General features: G+C 43.1%; 1 protein-coding gene and 1 non-coding gene across 5 annotated transcripts in view; both read right to left on the reverse strand.

Moving 5' to 3' along the window:
* Positions 1-23,892, reverse strand: part of ATP7B (ATPase copper transporting beta) — a 479,681-nt gene that overhangs the window by 36,446 nt on the left and 419,343 nt on the right. For all 4 annotated transcript variants that reach the window (XM_085621784.1, XM_085621786.1, XM_085621783.1 and 1 more), the window contains 3 exons: positions 20,055-20,256; positions 11,279-11,428; positions 1,779-1,921 (listed from right to left, as the gene is read on the reverse strand). In XM_085621784.1, coding sequence (XP_085477910.1) covers positions 1,779-1,921; positions 11,279-11,428; positions 20,055-20,256 — 495 coding nt within the window. The remainder of the gene's footprint in view (positions 1-1,778; positions 1,922-11,278; positions 11,429-20,054; positions 20,257-23,892) is intronic.
* Positions 15,846-15,947, reverse strand: LOC146802197 (small nucleolar RNA SNORD16). The gene has a single exon (XR_014968378.1). It is a non-coding gene; the product is annotated as a small nucleolar RNA SNORD16 (small nucleolar RNA).

Consider the following 23,892-nt stretch of genomic DNA (forward strand, 5'->3'; position numbering starts at 1 on the left):
ATATTGCTGTAATTAGGCTGCTGGTAATATACCTACCATCCTCTAAATATTCCCTCAGATTTGCCAGGTGCAAATGAAATGAAAGCGCAGCCTGCTTTACCCCAGTTATAATTATTATTTTCTGAGAACGGAGGTATCTAACTACCTGTGTAGCACAATAACACAATACTCAGTTCTCTAGCTGGCCTTCCCCATTTAGCTACCCTATTCAAAACTGTCCCTTGGCAACTTTGCCAGGCACTCTTTGAAAAATTGAGAAATTAACAATATAAAGCACAACCATTTTTTGACAGCGCTCTTGAGGATAATAATAAATATATGATAAATTCACCGATGATGACCAACCTGTACTAATAGCCGGCTGATAATCCACTCCAGCGGATGCCTTGCGCTAATTTTGACAAATATCTCGCCTAGTATGCCTAACAAGGTGATTATACAAAGATTAGATTTATATTAGTAGACCATTTCCTGTTAATGGGGATATGTATTGTGTTCATACACAAGAAATATTTTAGACCAAATCTAGGGAGCTAAGGTCATGTTGCTCCTTCTCTCCAGCCTTTCTCACTTACAAGTTGTGTTTTGAAGTTTCTTCTTTATGAGTTAAAGCCCTGAGTGTTTAACTTCCCATGACAAGCTGGGTTAGAAGAAACTATTTCTATCATATCTGAATTGCACTACATTCAGAGGGGTTTGAAAGAGAATAGCGTGAACCAAACTTCAGATGGAAATGTATGGATCTTGTATGAATCGCTTAGCAAAAGATTCACCCAGCACTACTGAAACGCATTGCCTTGGGATAGTACCACCCTTAACGCATCTCCACTCAAACTAGTGACAACAGAAAAAATAGCAGTAGTCTTCTTGTTTAGCCCTCTTGCCAGGTGCACTCCAATTTTGAGACATAAAGGAAAACTTGTCAACAATTTGGTTCATCATTATTATAGCTACAGCCACAGTTTTGCTAGCTATCAGGAGGCCTGTCTAGATCGAAGGGAGGTGATAATCCTGCTAGGAAAGCAAACCATAAATTTAGAGCCACCTGGAGGCTTCCAAACTGTTAAATTGACACCAGTCACGATTCCCTCGCTGGCAATGGCTGAAAACGTGCTTGTCTAGTGTGATCTGTTCAACGTAGTGAACTACTAAAGTGCACCAAGGCAAGACCAGTTCAACTTGGTGCTGGATCTGAAACTACCTAGTATCGCTTACTTTGAAAACCACACTTATCAGGGTATATCAGTCTCCAATGCATTAACCTTATGTCACTGTTCACTTTTAGGTTATATGGCCAGGGTGATACTGCTGTCATTCCCATTAAACTGCAGATCTCCCATATTAACCTTGCTTTTCAAGATATACAGCATTATCCCATATTATCCCATAGCCACTCATTTGGGATAACAATGTAATCCAATGACATGTATAGTCAACTCGTTGTCGGACTGCATGAGGGTAAAGTCTTTAAGCAATTGTCATCTGTGTATCGGGGTGAACAAAGTTTGGCTGGTTAAAATTTCACACAGATAAAACTGAGAATCTCATGAATTTTCTTTAAATGGGCTTTTTTCTTCCCAGTGTTATGCCAGCGGAAAACTTTCGAAAGGACATGGCCAGCAGTAACAAATCAAAGAAAACTGCTCCTCTGAATATTAAAATAATCTTCCAAAATCTTCTTGGAGAATGCACTCCTAGCAGCTACATTTAAAAATAAACCCCAACAACATCAGTAGGTTACATGCTTTTATTTTCGAACTAAAGAATGCATGATGTACCTGAGTAGCAATTGCTTTTGCGGTTTTTCGGTTGTCTCCGGTTATTAGCGCCACGTCAACTCCCATAGACTGCAGTGTATGAACAGCCAGCGCTGCCTCCTGTTTTACTGTGTCCGCAATAGCAATCATTCCACATAGAACACCTTCACAAGAAAGACTTCAGTTAGAAGTATGCGGTAAAGCAATTCAGAATATTACATTTGTTAACACTATCCCCCCAAATCTTAGACAATATCAAGTTGCTTGGCATGTACTTTATCATTGACTCTACATAACACACAATGATATATTCTATGCAAGCTATATATCATGAACTTGGTATGGAACAATGAAGCACTGTATTGAATTACTGACAAAAAGAAGGGTGATTGGGAATTAGATGTTCTATGTTGTTGGACTTGGACTGAGGTAGCAGAAACGTTCCTTATTGGTGGCAGATGATGCCAACTTCCTGAAACGACGTTTATTTCAGGTGGCCATGATATAATGCGGTAGTGAACTCGACATGCAGAATGTGAGTGCTTAAAATTAATGTCTGCCATGACATGTTTAACAGATTCTATGAACCATTAGTAATAATGCAATGAAAGACTTCAAGTAATGGGATGTCAGATGGTGCAGAATTATCTAGTAGAGAAAGAAGCTTGTTGTGTCATACATAGGATAGGACAATTTACTACTAGAAGTCAATGCAGGAACTGCAATGTTGGTGTAAAATAGTCACTATGGTGGAGGCACACAAAGCTGAATGCATACAAGTTCTACAATCTCGTACAGAGTTCTTTGGAAGATCCCGGCTGACTCAACGCTCATAATTGAACTGGGATACTATCGACTCTACCATGCCCAACTATGAGGATAGGTGTTTCATGATCAACCTTTTTAATCCAAATAAAACCCTGGCTGCAACATTCTAAATATACTGCAGCTAGCAGACAATATTTGATGATAGGCCAAGATAGGCAAAGTTGCCAAAATTGAATCTTGACTGCACAAAAGCATTTACTACTATGAATGTCTGAGGAAAGGATGAGAAAAGCACACGATTTCTGAACAATGAAAGATAGCAGAAAAATCATAAAGTAATCCATAGAGGCCGGAAGATGAAGATGAATATATGGATACATAGCACTGATCAGTGCATTACATATTTACTGAGAAAGATTCCCAACATCCACTCATGTTGTCATGACCCTCAAGAAAATCCATACACTATGGAGACACTGCACCCCTGCAGGACCGGACTAGTGGGTATCCAGACATATTACATGAATAGCAACCTTCAATTTCAATCTTCATCAGTGTTTATTAGTAGGCCAATACACCCTTTATGGCATGTATCATTGAGATATGTTAAACCACATACCTGTGCGGTATACTTCTCTGTTGTGGCTTTGTAGCTAGTTTCTGACTAAGTATGTTCCCGTAATACACACCATTATTCACAAGAGCTGCTTGCATTACCATGTAATGCAAGGTATTATAGTAGTAGTTGTACAGCAATAGCATGTGCAACCTTTAACACTGCACAAAAGGTCTGTCCACACACTAGCACACTCCAGCACATGCCAATGTTATTCCAACAAAAGACACATAATTGATGGACGGAATGCAGAACAAATCAAAACATTCACCCCCAGTCAAGCGATCTGGGTTAAATCCATCATTCTTTTGCTCACCATGCCACCCCAGTTTAGACCTGGCCATATGCAAATCAGTCTTGACCCTGTGCCTCATGGGAACAGTCCAGCCCGAACTGCCAAGCCAGGTCCTCCCTTGACCGGAAACAAGCATCCTAGGACCGGTTTCGGGGTTTCACTCCTCTTCAGCCAGGATAGCTTGATTCCAGTGACACAGTGAGCCCAGGACTCACGTCTGAGCATACCTGGCGCACTTAGGGCGAGAAAGCAAAAGACACACAATTGATGGACGGAATGCAGAACAAATCAAAACATTCACCCCCAGTCAAGCGATCTGGGTTAAATCCATCATTCTTTTGCTCACCATGCCACCCCAGTTTAGACCTGGCTATATGCAAATCAGTTGTTTTTCTATTTGTCACCCCGAGTGGGACGGGCATGCTCAGACGTGAGTCCTGTGCTCTCCATGCCACTGGAGTCAAGCTATCCTGGCTGAAGAGGGGTGAAACCCCAAACCCGGTCCTAGGATGCTTGTTTCCAGTCCAGGGAGCACCTGGCCTGGCAGTTCGGGCTGGACTGTTCCCTTGGGGCACAGGGTCAAGACTGATTGGCACATGGCTGGGTCCAAATAGGAATGGCATGGAGAGCAAAAAAATGATGGATTTAGGCCCAGATCTCTGTACTGGGGTGAATGTATGACATTGTTCTGCATTCTGTCCATCAATTGTTGTTTTTGCAAGTTTTATTACAACAGCATCACATTGCATGTTCCCCTAGGCGATCAGTTCTCAACCTGTAGCCTGGAGATCCCTGGGAGTCTGCAACGCCTACTCAGGGGTTCATGATTGCTTAGAACATTAAATAATATTAACAGATTAACTAAGTCTATTTTGATGAAAGGAGCACAATTTAAGATTGAAAATTTTAATACGTTCTCCAAGTGTGAAGGAGTTTGAAATTGGAGGCTAAAAATTAAGTTGATATCCTCAGATTGATTTGTGGAAGCAGTGGAAGAACATCAAACAGAAAATAATATGGATGATGCATGGCCTCAATTGAAGTCCTAAAAGATTCAATCTTCCCTTCGGAATAAAAAGTTCAATTTTGTATATTTGTTTCCAAATTACATAAAATATTTCATCATTTGTCTCTTTGTTTTCTGAATGGTTGCATCTATATTGTTGTGTACTGTTTTGCAGTTCAAATTATCCAAGTTTCTTGGGCCATGGTCCCTGGATTCCAGTAATGACTCAGTGGAGGGCCACAGATTCCAGTAATGATAATATGAGAGTTCACAGGAGTCATAAGGTTCAGAACCAATGTTCTAATCGATGGTGCACGGATATACAGTTTAAAGATTTTTTATATACAACTATCAACCAAAATATTATTTAATGTCACAACAATTAAGGCACATGGAGGTCACTGTCTACCCTTCAGCTATCACAGGATATCCCTTGACATGGTTAGCGACTTCCTAAAGAGTGACAATCAATTTTCAGGAGCAGCGATACAACACAGCCTTTATGCCTCTGCCCCCAAGTGGCAGATTTGGATAGAGATTTGTTTGTTAAATAAATCTCAGCTTGGATCCATGTGTTCTAGGCAAGTATCACCATATAACCTTACCTGGTTTCTGGCTAATACCATGGAAGCCTTTTATAGTCCAGTTCTAGTGGATTCTTATATTGCACTTATGACACTCACCTATAGATTTAGTATTCCGCTCTAGTTTTAATACTGAAACAGTGTTTAAAGCCAATGGAGTGATTTCCTTGACTGAATGGATAACAGACAGGCTGCCATTCTGTCCTGCTAGGCTTGTCTATTGTTTTTGACAACATGGACCACCAAATTCTTCTGGAACTGTTAACCATGTTATCAAGCCACCTGTTAGTATGTCCCTGTTTAAATCTTTTTTGGTTGCTTGCCATTTGTTGGGCCTAAGAAACGCTCAGGAGTTCTATGGAGGCCTTCCAGGTTCTCTTCTATCTTTGGGCTTTTTTTGTTTCACTCCATCTTTTGAGGAACTCTAAGGTCAGAATACCATCCCATGGTGATTAAACTCTGTAGTAAAGTTAGAACAAGTTCAGAAAACTTTTTTATTACTGTTGCGATGCTTACTTGCAGGTCAACTAGAAGATGTCAGTTCAATAGTTCCAAAATTCCAAAGTCAACATTATTTTCCTTGGTCTATAGGAAAACAACTCATGTTGCAAAATACAAAGACCCCACTCTTTTTGTAAAATAACATTTTCCAGTTTCGCCAAATTTTAAAACGATCATTGATTTTGACATGACATCATTCTGGCCACAAATTTTAGTAATGTGGTCCAGACATATTTTTTTCAAACCTAGAAATTGCACCCTATGTTTGTTTCTCTGTGAAAAATAGTTTTACGGCCCCATGAAATACTGTGTAACTGCCTGTATCCGGCCTTGCAATAGCCTTATTTACAAACTATACTTAGATCAGAAGTGTGACTGGCACTGGGGCTTACCGACGTCCTCATGCATCATGTGGCTGAAGGGTATCCTAATGCATGCCTTTCAAATAGAGGTTCTTGCTGAAGGGATGTTGCCTTACTTTTAAAAGCATAAATGACATAGCACCAGCATAACTGTGAATGACACAATCTGTATATGTTCCACGTCAAACTCTTAACAAGAGCTCAGCTGAAAATCTGTATGTGCCATTGTTCTATATAAGCTGCAAAGTGGGTTGTCCTTGTCTTTGCCACCAAGTTTTAGAACAACTTTAACAGGAAACTAAGAGACAGTAATGACCTCATTACAAGTGTTCAGCAAATCCCAGTTTGTGCCTCAATTGGGATTCGTGGTGTTCCAGTAATTTCTACATACAGGTTTTTTTGCCAGCGTGATTTTCACAATTAAAAAGCAGTCAGAATCTTTGAGGGTATAAACCACTCAATCCGAGATTGTGCAACTTAGAACAGGGAAAACAGGGGGGTATTGCCTCATATTAAAAGGTGTGGGACTGGGAATGAGCAGTAAACACTGGGTAAATACCTTATTCCACTGTATCAGAGCTGGTATGGCAATGTCCCATGCATGGTATACAAGTGTGTAACCTGTCCTAAGTGCCTGACTGTTTGTGAAATTGCTATCCTTACTTTTTATGCTGGCCCTGGCATCACACTAATCTAGTGTGTGTGCAGAGACCTTTGACTGCCCCTGGTAGTGCAATTTCTAGAACTTATTTTGAGACCTACAGTTGCATCACATAAAGTGATGGTGGCAGTGTGCCATGTTTAGTGAAAGCTTGTGAGAAGACCTTTTTCTCTGTGTCTGAGATTGGTGTTGAGTGCATGAATTTGTTGTGAGTTGGTATGATATGCATGGTAGCAGGACTCTGTGTGTTATATGAGTCTGAATACTGTGACTAGTAGGATCCATTTTGGATGGGCCTGGGTTAGCAGGGCACACGATGGAGGATGTGTACACCTTCACCAGACAGTGCAGTGCAAGCTTGGGGTGGAGACTCTGGCACTGAAATGGGAGAGGATGGAGAAAGGAGGAGGTGGACTGACTCACCAGACAGTGCAAGTGTATTGACAGCATTGCAATAGCTAGAGGGTGAAGACTCAGACACTGAAGTGGGGGAGGATAGAGAAATGGTTACCCTTTGAAATTCAATATGGCTGGTTGGGTCTTCATGAGCACTGCAATTTGGTAGATGGTAGGGGATGAGAGGTGGGACTGCAGTTTCTGTTGTTCTCTTTAACATAGTTTCTAAGCAGGACCTGTCCTTTTGCCTGTCCCTGATTACTGCTTCAGGGAGGCTGATGACAGCCAGATGTTAGGATTTCATTTCATTGTGCCTTGTTTTAGATAGTCCAGCTTGGAGGCAGCCCCATTGGTACCTGATGTGTGTGCCATCACCTTGCACAAAGCATATGTATGAAGAGCAGACAGATACTTACATTTGAAAAGGAACCAAGCCAAACCAGGTCTGAAATCTTGAAGAGAGGATCTACATACTTTGTCAGGAAAATACAAATCAAAGTGGGATCCAAACCACTCCACCTTGTTCCAGCTCCAAGTTGTTTTTGACCAATGGAAAAAGTGCTCTGCAGAGTGCTTGGAGAGCTGCTGTGTAAACAGGGCTAGTGCCTGCCTGACAGCTGAAGTCGGGAGTGTGCACAACTTGCTTGAAAAGCCTGAAGGTTTGCCTAGCACCTACAATCCTACCTGCCTGTCCAGAGAGGGAAGGAGGATGCTTGCCACTGCAGAGCGATTTTCTAGGAGGAGAAGCCAACTTTATTCTCATCATGAGGAACATCCAGAAGATGCTGACTGCTCTGGGAACAAAACCAAAGCTGACTCAAGATGTAGGAGACCTCCTGCTCTCCCAGTGCTGCTCCCGCATGTCCTGCAAAGCCCAAAGGCCTAATGATGCTTCTGCCGATCCCCCAACAAATCCCAAGGAGGCTCTGCCAACACTCCCAAAACAGAAGCCAATGCTGGCCCTTGGGCCACAACTGCCCACAGTCAGCACCCATCAGATCTTGGGGTGGAAGCCTAATCTGCCAGGATGACCATTGGATCTTGACCTGGAGGTCTTATCTGCCAGGAAGGATGTCCACCGCCCTTGCCTGCTGTGCTGCTCCTGCCACAGATCCAGTCCCAAAAGAACATCCACTGTGGCCCTGTGTAAAGTAAGATGCTGCTGAAGGCACCAGTATGAGCAGACAATGAGGCCGTGCATGAAAGACTGAAGTACACACACACAAACACACACACGCACACACACACACCATGTTCTTTCACCTGAACAGTGAGAGTGATTCATCTGTGCCTATGACTACAGTAATGTAGAAAATTTCTATGCACCATATGTCACTCCTCAAACGTATTGGGTGGGTTCCCTAACTACACATCATAATTAGACTTACAACCTTGAAACGTAGCCCCATTCACATGTCATATTACATTTTACTGAGATAAAGTGGTACTTTCTTTTTACCAAGATAGGCACTGAGCTATTTATTCTGTAGGTTGTTTGATTGTTGATTTCTGAACTCTTGCCCCCTACATTACCTTCCTGAGCAACCATTGACTGCTCGCTCTCACTACTTTGAGAGTCAAGCGTGGAAAGGGCATAATTGATAGTTTCCACAGTCACTGCAGGATGGACCACAGAACACCAGTGGCAAATGACTCCACCCACCATGGTTGGGGTTCAGTAACCCATCTGCCTTGTGGTGCCCGACTGGGGTCTGACAATCAATAATTACCAGTTGTGGAATTAGGATTTAAAAAAATATTGGCCAGCGCAAGTATGTCAGCTTTTTCCGGAGGCTGAATTTTGTATGCATTCACAGGCTAGAGAATATTTATATCTATAAAAGTATAAATCCAAAACAGTGTATAGTGGGGTGGTCAACCTTTGGTGTCTTTCTTAAAAGAACACATTATTGGTAAATTTTTATTATAATGTGATGAAATATAAGGGAACCTGTGAAATAGTGCAGGTCTGACATTTCTTTAAATGGATGAAATAAAATCTAGATGAAAAGACATTTAATACGATGGCGAATATAAAATGTGGTTCGTTTTTATGTAAAATCTCGTAAAGCAAAGCATACAAAAAATCTGTATCAGGTTAAAATATTACAAGCACAAACTACTTTGTAACTTTTTGTACATTCCGACATGAGCTACTCACACAGGGGGGCATGTCCTGGCCTGACTTAAATTCAAACATCAGCCTTGCCTGTATACACTAAATATCAATAAATATCATGTTACCAGGCAGCCATTGGAATCACTAATGTTTTGGGGCAGGATATTACAATAATCTAGTATTTATGTTGTGCAAGTGGTCAAAGTTGGTGGGCACCAGCAATCAATTTTGGGGACCAGGACTTATACTTCAAGATGAGACTTTGATAAAGAGCAAGACAGAGAAAGACCGAAAATGGAGAAACACGGAGAAAGAGAAAAATATGAAAACATTAGCAAAGGGAGAAACCAGGCATGAAAAACCCTGCAATAATGAGCGAAGAGGCAGGAAGAGTAAGGTGGTGGAAGAAACAGACATGAGGTGTAATGGAAACCTCTGACCTCGCCATTCAGCAGCATTGGTGGCAGAAATACTTTGAGCCTCTGCTAGTCGTTTTCTTTAACCTGTTGAATGCTCATGACGAGCTCAGCTCATCATGAGTCACAGTGGAGCTGTGCTCTTGATGAGCTGAGCTCGTCATAACAGGCCGCGGCCCGCCCACGAGCGATTAATTCCCCGCCTGTGCGGGAGAATTAATCAGTGGGCGGGGTCGTGACGAGCTCAGCTCGTCATGAGCACAGCTCCACTGTGAGTCATGACGAGCTGAGCTCGTCACGAGCACAGCGGCGCCGTGGTCCCCCCTCCCCGCAGGGAAGGGGTTAATTACGCACTGCAATTTCTTTATGGCTGCCACAGTGCTTGTCCTCTGACTTTTGGCCAGGTTTTAGCAGGAACGTTGAGCTCGGCTGCAGACATACAACTGCTCTAGTGGTAACTAGAAGATGCAGCTGTCATAGCTTTCTCCAGGCTTAGTGACGGTGAATGTGTCTGAGGATCTGGATATGGCAAAAAGCAAAGGGTGATGATGCGGTTGTATCTATGAAAGTGTACACATGAAAGGTTTAGGACGGGTGCCTTAAAGTGATTGTGGGCCCAGCCGACTTCCAGCAGTGTTAGGCACAGTAGGCAAAGCATAAAACTACTCCCGTGGGACTTAAGCATGTCCTCTGGAATATGTGGCTATGGACATGCGTGTATCTGTTTTGAGTACAGATGTATAGATGATGTATTGCAAGACGTGGTGCATTCTAGATGGGAGATGATGGCAGAATGTGCAGTTGTAGGCAGGAATAGATCTGATCCCGAGTGTTTACAGTGGTTATGAAGTGCCCGGATGGGATTGTGGGTTTATTAGAACATGTGTCCTGTGGGATGTGGTCTTGAATATTCCTGAGGGTTCTTTGGGTCACACTGTGTGGATCACTTCTCAGTGCCTTACTGTATATCCCCCAGTTGGCATGCCAAGCTGATTTACCCATATTTGTTGTAATAAAGTACAAGTCAGCCTCCTCATAGTGCTTGACCTCCTACACACAAGGCTTTAAGTCATAAGAATAGTGCCATTTCTCTTGCTGCTGTCTGTCCTTTGAATTATTTTTCAGAAAAGTCAGATGACTGTGGTTATCTGCAGAGCAGTGGGTCTTTAATTTAGCCCTTCACCTTGAAGGTAGTCTTAACTTTGGTTTAATTTGCAACATTTCTTTAGATATTTATTATGCAATGTTTGTGGTGGTACTACCAACCAGTCTTATCTAATGCTAAAGCAGCACATTTTTTATAAGTGTTGTACTTTTTTTGCTTCTTTCAGGAGTTGTGTAGTATGACATTGGGCTACTTTTGCTACAACTATGGAATAATTTCAGCACAAACGGTTTTAACGAGGCTCTGCGCACATCCTACATATCGCTCTTATCAAAAGTGTGGTAGACATTTTAAAATGCAATAGGCAGAAATGAAGCATAATCAAATAGCACACAAGGAGCAACAAATGGGCACTCGATGAATATGAATGAATCAATGAATTGATTAATTAAACATTTGTTGGGGGCACAGCTGCCCAAGGGGTGTCCTAGCGCCATTTAGCACAGGTGGGAGTCCAACAGCTAGATTAGGTAGAACGAATTAAAGATATTTTTGGTTACACAATGTGAAAATGTCAGATTTGTAAAGGATACATTTATTATGGCTTGTTACTTAAATTGACATCTCTTTATTTTCTATTTTTCCCATTCGCTAGTGTTAATCATGATTCAGTTATAAGAGGTTGAATTTACCATCTATAGCCACAAGGATGGCTGTTTGTCCTTTCATCTCATGGCCCGTCATGGCTTCGTCCACATCATTAGAGACCGTTAGCCCATTACGCCTCATCCACTCGCGGTTGCCAATCAGTACAGAGAAGATTTGAGGGGCCGCAGCACCAGCTAAACAAACATAAAAAATGAATTACACTTTATTTTCGTTTCTATTTTTTTTAATGATTTTGTTCATTTTCTTTACATGTTAACTTACATTAATTAATTTTCATGCGGTTAGTATACTTACTAAACATGAAGAAAAATCTCTGCTATATTCTGCATTAATTACTTTGCTGAACCGTGGTGTCTACCTAAATTCTGATTCACTAAACTCTTTGAGGAGAGGAAATTCAGGAGTAAGCCGAGCATAAGTCACACCTACGCACAGAGAAATCTTCATTATTAAGATTAAATAGTTCTGAACAGCATCAGCATTAGCTAGACATTTAACTAAAAGATTTTGCACATCAAAAACAAGGAGAGTGTTTTCAGGATTTGCGACATCCTTCTATTTCAAAACACAAATCCCCACAGTGTCCACTAAAATCATAATTTATTCTGTACTGCCTTTCCATTTCCTGTGACCTTGCAATCTCTCTTTGAGCTTATTGATGGTCTGTGTTATGCCCCTGGCTGCTTTGTCTTTCCGTGCTGTGGTGTCTGCAGTTAGTGCCAGGCCAACCAACTTTGAAAATAATTTTAGTGTGTGACAGAGGGTAAGACCTTGAAGGGGTGGGGCTAGAGTGGGGGCAGGGCTTTGAGTCTATTGCCACCTAACCAGGAATATAGGCCAACATATCCTGAGGGTGTGCAAGAATCAGTCTGGCACAATACCAACATTTATGTTGTACAATAAACGTACAGTTCCTACTGAGAAAGTAGAAGCCGTATGACACAATCGTCCAGAAAGGCGATGCATGAGCCATATTTTCCTTCAGTGCCTTCAGGAAAGCCAAATAATCTAATGTCACCCCTCCTGTTTCTGTCTTCAAGTTCAGCAATATCATGTTGCATGGATGCTGATAGTCTGTGCAACAAGCTGAGGTCTTTTTTTGTGGAGAGGGACTCGAGGTCGCTGATGCGTTCTGCTACAGATAGTTTGTTGGTTATTTGTTTTATGTCAGACCTCATGCCAGCCACATCTTTGTTGCATAATGTCCATGCTGATTTTTGTAATTTGAGCCAGTTGTAGTGCATCCAACAGCTTTTTAAAATGGTGTTCATTGTTTCTTTCAGTTCGGTTTTGCCTTTGATGGGAGATTCTGGGGCAGGAGGTTCTGATTTGGTCGGTCCCGTGCCTAGCATGCTGTCTTTTTGGGCGATCTTATTGCTATGTGATCCCCAAAGCAAGAAATGGGCTGCGCAGAAGGCTGGATGCTCAGCCACTTTACTTCTGGCTTGTAAGTAGTAATTAAGGGCCACACATATAGGATGTTAGGCAGGTATGTATTGAGTGTCACCACAGTGATAAACTTGTAGAGATAGTTTCTGCAGTCTCTTTCGGCGCTTATGCGATAGTCAGAAAGGAACTTGGGGGTTCAAAGAGCCACAGTGCCAAGAAGTACAGTTAGTGCCAGGTATTTAAGGCATTCTGTTCAAGAAAGGAAGCACTGCCTGAACCCCGGAGGCTGGAAACGCTTGCTTGCTGCTTTTGTTACTGGGGGTCGATATTGCAGCACTGCTGCAAAGCCGGTCCCCAGTAACAAAACCGGCCCCCACCGCTGCAAACAGACCCTCACACTTCTGGCCCCTCAGGAAAAAGCCCAATGTCCGGGACTGCCAGTCCGGCCCTGCACCGCTTAGACTACATACTCCTAATTTGATTCTGCATTCCTGCAACCTAATAATACCTAGTCTCCGCTCGCTTTTTCATTCATCCAACCAACCATTGCATGAACTCCCATACCCCTTCTAATGATCACTTCTAACTCCTATTAATGTAATTTACTGGATAGAAACTGGCGAAAATGCTGGAATGTTTCCTTTATAGCAGACGACTTATTGCCACAAACATAAATAACCTATACTAATTAAAAACTAACAATAATCACTAACCTTAGATTCCAGAGTAACATGCTACCCGCCATAAGCAATTCAGTGCCTTGTATGGGGCGGTACGCACTATATAAATCCAATAGCCTCTACCACAGATCTCCTTTAACAACCATGACAAGTCTACAACCGATTTAGAACTCAGCTGCCAGACTACTCTCACATATAAAACCGCAACACCACATCTCCTCTACCTTGAAAGCCCTGCATTGGTTACCGGTTGCCAGAAGATCCACGTTCAAGCTGATTTGAATCACCAACAAAGCGATACATGGAACGGGAACGCTCTTCATCAGGAATAACATCACCAAACACATTCAACAAAGGAACCTCCACTCTAGATTGGCACCTTGCCTACAAATCCCAAGATAAAAGAAAACAAGCATTGGCATAGCCAATAGGTCTCGCCTTTGGGACCTTATAAGTGTTCAGCCATGCAACAGTTGATGTTGTTGCATAAATGTATTGTTGCTGCATAACTAAATACTTATAAGGTCCCAAAAGCGAGACCTATTGGCTATGCCAATGCTTGTTTTTCTACCTATGGAGAGCAGGTCAGCCCCCATTCTGCTCCATAGGTGGCAGAATAAAATGTGAAAATTGTGCATGTTTTTAAATTCACCCAACTATTTCATCCATCTCCATTGGCACAAATATACCAAACACACTATTCAACAATGTGTATCTTGGCAAAGAGAAATGTCCCTACCTCCAAACTTTGATAATGGAATTGCCATGCATAGGCATTCTAAACAGTACTTCACGCACTGGAAATCAAAAGTTCTAATTTTATTTTGAACAAAATCTAAAAACTTCTTACGGAAAAAAAAGTTGGGCAACGTGGTAAGGAGACTATGGACTATTGGGGTTATTTTAAGTCTGCTTACAAATTTAGACTTCACAGCCCAAATCATGGCAGCAGCTGCTCTGGGGAAACGAAAAGTGAGGGCAGGTATGTCATGCCATGTTTATGATGACAGTCCTTAGAGTAGGCAGGGGCATATCACAAGGCCACAGCATTTCCGTGGTGCAGGGGGGCCCAATCTGGAGGGGGACTCTCATTCATCTCTGCAGCCTTTGTAAACAAGCATTGGCATAGCCAATAGGTCTCGCCTTTGGGAAAATATAAGTGTTTAGTTGTCCAGCACAATATCCTTGGTAAACAACATCAAGTGTTGCACGGCTAAACACTTATAAGGTCCCAAAGGCGAGACCTATTGGCTATGCCAATGCTTGTTTTGAGTGAGTGGCTTGTGCAGGTATGCCACTGTGAGGTAGAGATGCTGCGAGTGCTTTTACAGGAGCCCCTGTGACATTGCGCCTCTTCAAATGTATCTTGGGTCGGGTGTAATACTTCTAGCCCCTATTCCAGTCTTCTCGCACCCAATGCATCCTTAAATGTCCCATGTACAGCCAGGGTTGACACTCCTATTACCCCTGCCCTCCAGTGACATTTTACCTGTCACAGGTGGTGGTGGTGGTGGAGGTGGTGGTGGACGTGGACATGGTGGTGGTGGGTGTGGTGGTGGTGTTGGACATGGTGGTGGTGGTGGATGTGGTGGTGGTAGGCGTGGTGGTGGACGTGGTGGTGGACGTGGTGGTGGTGGTGGTTGTGGACGTGGTGGTGGACATGGTAGTGGTGGACGTGGTGGTGGTGGACATGGTGGTGGTGGTGGCAGTGGTGGACATGGTGGTGGTGGACGTGGTGGTGGTGGACGTGGTGGTGGTGGATATGGTGGTGGTGGATATGGTGGTGGTGGCCTTGGTGATGTTGGATGTGGTGGTGGACGTGGTGGTGGTGGGCGTGGTGGTGGTGGACATGGTGGTGGACGTGGTGGTGGACGTGGTGGTGGACGTGGTGGTGGTGGACATGGTGGTGGTGGTGGTTGTGGACCTGGTGGTGGATGTGGTGGTGGTGGACATGGTGGTGGTTGTGGACGTGATGGTGGACATGGTTGTGGTGGTGGTGGACATGGTGGTGGTGGTGGTGGACGTGGTGGTGGTGGACATGGTGGTGAACGTGGTGGTGGACGTGGTGGTGGTGGTGGGCATGGTGGTGGTGGGCGTGGTGGTGGTGGACATGGTGGTGGACTTGGTGGTGGTGGTGGACTTGGTGGTGGTGGTGGACGTGGTGGTGGCCGTGGTGGTGGTGGACGTGGTGGATGTGGTGCTGGTGGTGGATGTAGTGGTGGTGGAGGACATGGTGGTGGTGGAGGACGTGGTGGTTTACAGCTCTCTGTTGTTTTTCCGTAAGTTAGTGTGAACAAAGTTCCCAATATCTGGGTGAATAGGAGCCTTGAATACAGCAGGCAAGCTGACATTTTTTCCCGATACCTCCCCCTTTTCAGAGTACACAGATATCAAGGGACGAGCGCAGGCCTGAATGGTAAAGAAATTCTGCATTAATCAAGCTGCATTCATTATGGATCCACACAAACATTTTATTTCTTGATATCAAGTATGAAGATAAAAGTGAGAGGGGCCGTCAAGTTGCTCAGAATCAAAAATGATCATCAGTCCGTAGTGGCAGTTCAAAGATAGCAGGCAACTATCACTGACCACCAGGTAAGACGCAAGTTACAACATCATAGCAACCACCATCTCACGTCAGAAGGACACTCTTATTCACTTTAAGACACATTTTATTACGAACGAAAGTAGAAACTCATGGTCATATCATCGGTTTCGAACATGGAGTCATATTTTGCAATTCCAAAACACACAGATTATAGTGTAAAGTTAATGAGTCAACAGTTGTACCACAAAAATTAAGACACTGGGTACTAAGAAAATAAAACAACCTGGCCAATCTGCTTGGTTTAACAACTTTACTTTTTCTGATCCATTATTGTTATCTCCAAGTACTGATGACAAACACTCCCTAAACCTCCCCAAAAATGGTTTATGTATTCCTGAACAAATTTTGCTCGGTTCTCCAAATAAAATAGTTTTACCATGCACGACTTAAAGTGTATTAACACTTATCTTTTGTTCCTATTCGATATTTTCTTCTAGTCAATTTGACTCAATGTCTAGTACTGGTGACGTCAAAGGCATTTTTTTTACATTAAAAAACAGCTCTGTAGAAGTACCGTTACGTCAAACCGTTTACAACACTAAATCGTATCCAGCGAGTTCAAGCTGATTGGGTGTTTGCAACATATGTAGATAAGTCAAAAGACAACTGAACCAGTAGATTGTTTAAAATACAGTAGCTGCTTAGACCGATTGCACAAAATTAAAAAGTAACGACTGTCGCGAGTTAATTAAGGCCTTTCTACACAGACATGTAGAGAGTTATATTCAAGCTTTATTAAGCAAAGAATTGCTAGTTCATCCAAACCGGACTGTGAATGCATTACGTGATTTAAAAAAGTCAAGTTGCGGGTGCCAAACAAATATAGTTAATGGTGGCATACATCTAGCAAATGTACATGTTTAGAATAATTACAAAGGCAATAGATTTAACTTTTGCACCTCAACTTCACATTGTTTGCACATTACATACATACGTGGACGGACACTGAAAAAATGAGACATGCAAATATGCTATAATAGCATACCTAGACACCCCTACTCACAAAGATCAACATGCCTGCAGCCAAGAACAGGCGTTAGGTGTACGGAAGGCGACTACCTGAGCAATTGGCGTTTGTGAGGTGTTTGGAATGGTACTATTAGAAAAATGCCATGTAGTCAAGTCAAGACAAAGTACACACCACATTAAAAAAACATACAAGTACAACAGAAGCGATCAGGAATGACAGATACATGTTTTAAAAATACAAATTTCGCCTACTTTTGAAATCAAAATTTCGTAAATAAAAGCCCACAATCATAAATACGGAGTAACATACATTAAAGTTGTAATGAACACAACCCCACTTTGAGAACAAGCGCGCGCTCCTCGCACTGAAAGTTTAAAAAAAAGGTGTGCAGGCTGCAGCAGTAGGGACGTCAGAGAGGGCGAGAGAGGCGGAGGGGTGCACCGGCGAGTGGTGCGCGTACGCACACTTGTGCTTGTGGCACCATCCGCCTTGCGGAAGCGAGCAACAGCCAATTAGCATGCGCGCCGCTGCTCGCTCCCGCAAGGTGAATGCCGCCACAAGCACGAGTGTGTGCTTCAAAAAGAACAGAGCGACTGCTAAAGGCCCTCCTATGCAGAGCAAGCGCCCTGCATAGGCGAGACCTAAAAACCATGGTTGCACATTAGGGGTGGGCGGAATTTGCGGAATTAACCTTCGCAAATTATCGCGAGAATGTTTAAAATTATCGCAAACAAGCAGAAATATCGCGAAGATGCGGAAGTTTTTTTCCGGCATGTTCGCGAGATTTTCTGCATGGTTGCGGGTCGCCAACTTACCCATGTGGTTGCTTGCGGGCGCGGCCATCTTGTTTTGAGTTGTTCTCGCGGTGCATGATCGCGAGAAGAAAGACGTGATCGCGCGACGCATGACGTCACTGCGGGCGCGAACTGTCGCGAGACAGCGCAAATGGCTAAAAACAATACAACATCTCATGGAGAACGCGACCGGATCAAGAAAACTTGTCGGCGAACGCAGGGATTCAGGTAAGGCAATCGCGCGCGCGCAAGAATGTATCATTTTACAGCGCGAGCAAGAAACAAATTATCGCCAAGCTGCGGAAACCGGAATTTTTGACATTTTCGCGCTCTCCGCGGAACGCAAAAATGTCAAATTATCGCAATTTCCGCGAACGGAACGAAATTTTTGCCCAGGCCTATTGCACATCCTTCTCTGTTCAAGCAGCCAAACTATGGAACTCTTTACCCCCAACATAAGATCCACAGATAACCACCTTATCTTCAGAAAACTACTCAAGAATTGTCTCTTCCCCACATAAGCACCATATGCAAACAGAAATATACAGCATATCCCTCTGTATATAAGCATTTATTTGTACTATAGATATGTACCTATATATGTGTATTGGATTGTATAAACGTGTAGAATAATTATGTTTGAAAAAAATATATAGATATTCATTAGTTTTGCGATTTTTTTTACATATTACAGATAATTACATAATTCTATGTTTTAACATGTATATAAGTGATCCAACACTGTTGGGTGATGATATACCGGTTTATTCTGGCGCTCACTAGTTGCGGGTGCGAGTATACCTATATCTCTTTAAATGGTAGTGCTCCAATGGAAGGGGGAATCACCCAATCCAACCCCCTTAATTGAGACCACAAGTGATCTGTCTGTCTCAATAACACACTGCCTGAGCACACACTCAATTCAGTTATACAAGTCACATTATATGACACATATTTCTAGTGTTCCTCTTGATCTTTAATTTTTTTTCTTTTTTTGCCCAGCCGGCCAACACGTGTTTCATTGTTTAGGGTGTTCCCTATGACTTCATCAGGGCTGTATTCCTGGAAATTCTCTTGTTTGCATCTCTAAGCCGCTTCTACTTCCGTCCCAGCAAACAGCTGCACGTATGGTTCATTTACTGTACATCAGAATTCCGTGTAACCCTCAAAATCTTTTGATCAACATAAATATGATCTCGTAAACAAGTGTCTGGACAAATGTATCCGGTCCCAATTCCATTATGTATCCATTATTACATTGCCCGAGTGACTGTCACCTTCGAAGAGGACGACACTACTCGTCCTGTTTCATCCTTAAATCGAGGCCGAGAAAGAAAATTAAAGATCAAGAGGAACACATGAAATATGTGTCATATAATGTGTCTTGTATAACCGGATTGAGTGTGTGCTCGGGCAGTGAGTTATGTATATAAGTGACTGCATAATTAAGTAAACTAATTTTCATATTTCACTATACTAATTCACCACTAATCCTTTATGGGTTCCGGAGTAGCGTGCTACTCCCCAAAAAAAGAGCTTCAACACCTCATCAGGGGTAGCAAGCACTATATAAATACAAACCTTTATCCCTCTTCTATCCCTCCGCTATCCTTCTCAATCCAAATAACTGACTAACATATCCACCACTCAAATTACTTTCATATTTCACTACACTAATTCACCACTAATCCTTTATGTGTTCCGGAGTAGCGCGCTACTTGTCGAAAAAAACGCTTCAACACCCCATCCGGGGTAGCAGGTGCTATATATTTGCTAACCTTTTTCCCTCTTCTATCCCTCCGCTATCCTTCTCAATCCAAATAACTGACTAACATATCCACCACTCAAATTACTTTCATATTTCACTATACTAATTCACCACTAATCCTTTATGGTTTCCAGAGTTGTGTGCTACTCGTCGAAAAAGCGCTTCAACACCCCATCAGGGGTAGCAAGCATCATATAGATGCAAATCTTTTCCCTCTTCTATCCCTCCTTGATCCTTCTGAATCCAAATAACTGACTAACATATCCACCATTAAAATTACTTTCATATTTCACTATACTAATTAACCACTAACCTTTATGGGTTCCAGAGTAGCCTGCTACTCGCCACAAAAGTGCTTCGACGTCTCGTCTGGGGTAGTAAGCGCTATATAAATGCAATTACAAAACAATACAATAAAATGCCGGTATCTAACTCATCTGGTAAATACCTCACCCAGGAGATCATTCTATTTACTCAGTGCCCTAAATTCCTCACTTTTCTACGATGCACTTTGAATCTGGGCCTTAGTCATTTCAAATTCAGACCGCTGCATAGAATGCTCATTACTATAATATAAAGGAAGGTAGTACCCTCTGAATCCGATATAATGAGAAGAGAGCTCCGCCCTTGGGAAGAGCCGGAGGTCACACTGCTGAAGAAGGCATTCTGTTCATTCAAGCTCTCTTCGCTCCCTCGAAGCACACCTTCAATGTTCTGGACTTTACAGCTGATCCCACAACCGGGTACTGCCTGAAAGTCAGTACAGTATCCTAAAGTGTCTGTACCAAGTTCCTGTAAAAAGAAAGCAAATGTTAGCACATCTTCCGAATTTATAGACAAATTGCTGTGTTTTCTTCAACACCGCCATGCCAAAGTACCATTTCAAGTCCATGTATCTGCGCTGAACTCTGCCAGACAAACATAAGACTGTGGGCACAACGCAGTGATTCATTTTTTTAAAGAAACACATAAGTGCTGGGGCCCTCGTCAGGAGGTCACCTCTGTTTGCATCACACATTGCCACTGTAGTTACACAACTACTACCCATCACACTGCTACAAGTGTGACAATTCAGACTGTTTGAGGCCGCCAAAGCTAAGATTGGCTTGGGTGGCAGGTATTAGTTGCTTTTTATGTATATTGAATTAACAGTCAATTGTTTTTCTGCTCATCTTTAAATTGCACAAACAGCGCCACCATGTGGCAGCTGTCATAAGTGCAGGTTCTGGCAATTAAGTGCTGGTGCGGAGGTCTGGAAGCAAACGACTCAAATTAAGCACTGGCACAACCTTTGGTAGCTAGTGATATATAACACCTGCCACTTCATATATATTTAGCCCTTAAGCAAAAAAACAGGGCATATCTATTTGCACCATTGTTACAGTTTTTTAATATGAAGCGAAGCAATTAACATTTACACCATACAACAAATTAATTTCAGACTGAGCACTGATTATGATCTTGGCGAATCAGATACTCCGTCACAGATGTGACGCATATCCCGTCCGCCAAATTACAATTTCCATAGGATATAATGGATTCGTATTTTGGTGGACGGTACCTACGTCACGTTTGTGACAAAGTAACCCTGTCCGCCAAGATCGTAATCATGCCCTATATCTTGGGCATTTGTATAATACGAAATGGGGAAAATAAGTGTACTCCATTTTTAAAATGTTCAAGATGGGTCTCAGGTTGAGGCAAATCCAGTCTGTTGCCTTTTTTAATGCACAGGTAGCAATATTGTGCAAATCCAATTTCCAGATATTGATAGGATTTCACTATAATGATCTATATCATTCATTTAAAATGACATATGTACTACACATTTGGCATATTTGTTTATAAATAATTTCAAAATAAGTTTTTGTGGTCTTTGCCCAGATACAAAAATCTTTCTGTGACCTTAACTGGAGCACTACCAGTTTAACTGATTACATTAAACGCAAGCAGTAAAAATAGTGCAACCTCATCTGCCTTTTTAAGGTTTTCCTACAAATAACTAGAATTCATTGAAAAAATTACAAGAATTATAGTCCGAGAGTGGTCTTTGGGTCAGCCCTTTCAGCTCTTGGTTTTCATGTGTTTTGCTGCTGGTTGGGGGCGTAGTAACTGTCCATCGAGCTCTTGACATTTCGTGTATGGTTAGAATATCCTATTTTTGTTTCTATTAGGTTTGAGTGACAGGATATAAAATAGTGTGTGCAGTTGTGACAGACTTGATGACACAGTCCTGGCTTCTTCTGGTGAAAGCTCGTTCTCTATTGGTGTATAGTTTACGTTAGAGGAATAACCCTTTGGCCTCCCAAATAACCACATACTCATTCACTTTTTGGTGATGGTCTCCAACACTCTTGTTTGCTTCATGTTTTCCTCACTCTCCCCTGCCCTCTCTCACATGAAGTGAACTGTGTGGCTCAAAGGTGTGTGCGTGGCACTCAGCAGCCTAATTGTGCACCAGTGCAAAGGAGAGAGAATGATAGAGCCATATCTTTGTAGATATCGCACTTTCCTGCTCTCTCCTTGTAACGCAACACAGTGCAGCAACTTTGGTTGCTGTGCTGTGCTGCGTTGTGTGACAGTTTTGATAATCCAGGAGTTAGAGTCTTATTTTGTGTTGCGTCTGAACTTTGGAGTAAACCATTCCGAGAACGCCTCGCACGTGTCTGCATGTGAGCAGATGCACGTGGACATCTGGGGTTGAGTTCTCTTATATTTTGACAGAACCCAGTCTTAGATGGCCACGTGTACTACCGTAGACATGCACAGGGGCGATCATCTTGCAATGCAATTGTCTATAAAATATGGCAAAGTAATCAAGCATTGGGAAAGCCAATAGTCCTGCAGTGGCATTTTACAGGTAAGGCCTATAGACTCTGCTGATTCATGTTGAGCCAACTTTACTTACTGTAGCAATACTTTAGGGAGCTTGCATGTGAGGAGAGGTTTGTGTATGTAGGGATCAATGTCAGGCATTAAAGCGATTAGGAAAACCTCCTAAAATATGACACGGTTTGTCTTTTTCCAATAAAATAGCATTCCCACTCCATCCTGTTCACCATGAAAAGTAAACATTCAAAAAACGTTACTTGAAATGTGTGTATTACAGCATACACTATACTTGTATCACATGTGATATTACTGTATGTTTATGCGTTCAATAAAATACTTTGAACGCAAAAAAAAAACAACTGTTGTTGTTCTATTGATTGCTTTATAGTTATATCCCACTTGGAACCCTGGTGTGGACTTCAGAGCTCTGTAAAAGGTAATCATTTGAAACTCCATCCTCGACCCTTCCCAATCCAGATTCCGCAGCAACCACAGCACTGAGACCGTTCTACTCGCCGCCACAGACGACATCCGCACCCTCCTCGACCAAGGACACACCGCAGCCCTGATCCTACTCGACTTCTTTGCAGCCTTCGACACCATCTCCCACCACACACTCACCGCCAGACTCCACGATGCCGGCATACAGGGGACCGCCCTCGACTGGCTCCGCTCCTTCCTCACCGGCAGATTTCAAAGAATCAGACTACCACCCTTCCTCTCCGAACCCACGGAAATCAATTGCTGAGTACCCCAAGGATCGTCACTCAGCCCCACGCTCTTCAACATCACATGGCCTCCCTCGCCACCATCGTCAGACAACACAGACTCAGCATAGTATCCTACGCAGACGACACCCAGCTCATCCTCTCCTTAACCAAGGACCCCATCACCACCAGACTCAACTTCCAGGAAGGAATGAAGGGCGTCGCATCCTAAAAGAGCAGCAGCTGCCTGAAGCTCAACTCAGAGGTCCTCATCCTCGGACCCTCCCCCTCTGCATGGGACAACACCTGGTGGCTCACCGGCCTCGGCAGCCCCCCACCCCCATGGACCACGCCCGGAAACTCAGCATCGTACTCGACTCCTCCCTCTCCGTGACCCGACAGGTCAAGGCCGTCGCCTCCGCCTGCTTCAACACCCTCCGCATCCTCCGAAAGACCTTCAAATGGATCCCCCCCAATCAAGGAAGACCATCACCCACACTCTCATAACCAGTAGACTGGACTACGAAAATGCCCTCTATGCCGGAAACAAGAAGTCTCTGCTCCGCAAACTCCAGACCATCCAGAACACCGTAGCCTGACTCGTCCTCGGCATCCCTCGACACAAACACATCACCCAACACCTGCGCATCCTCCACTGGCTCCCGGCTGAGAAGAGAGTAAATTTCAAGATACTCACCCATGCCTACAAATGCCTCCACAACACAGGACCCCAGTATCTCAAAGACAGAATCTCCTTCCACGTCCCCAAGAGGTACCTCCGAGCGGCCGACCTCACCCTCGCCGAAACCCCACGCATCCGTAGAGCAAGAACGGGTGGCAGAACCTTCTCCTACATCGCGGCCAATACCTGAAACAAACTCCCGATCGA

This window comes from Triturus cristatus, chromosome 8 (assembly GCF_964204655.1).
Source record: "Triturus cristatus chromosome 8, aTriCri1.1, whole genome shotgun sequence".
Taxonomy (NCBI): domain Eukaryota; kingdom Metazoa; phylum Chordata; class Amphibia; order Caudata; family Salamandridae; genus Triturus; species Triturus cristatus.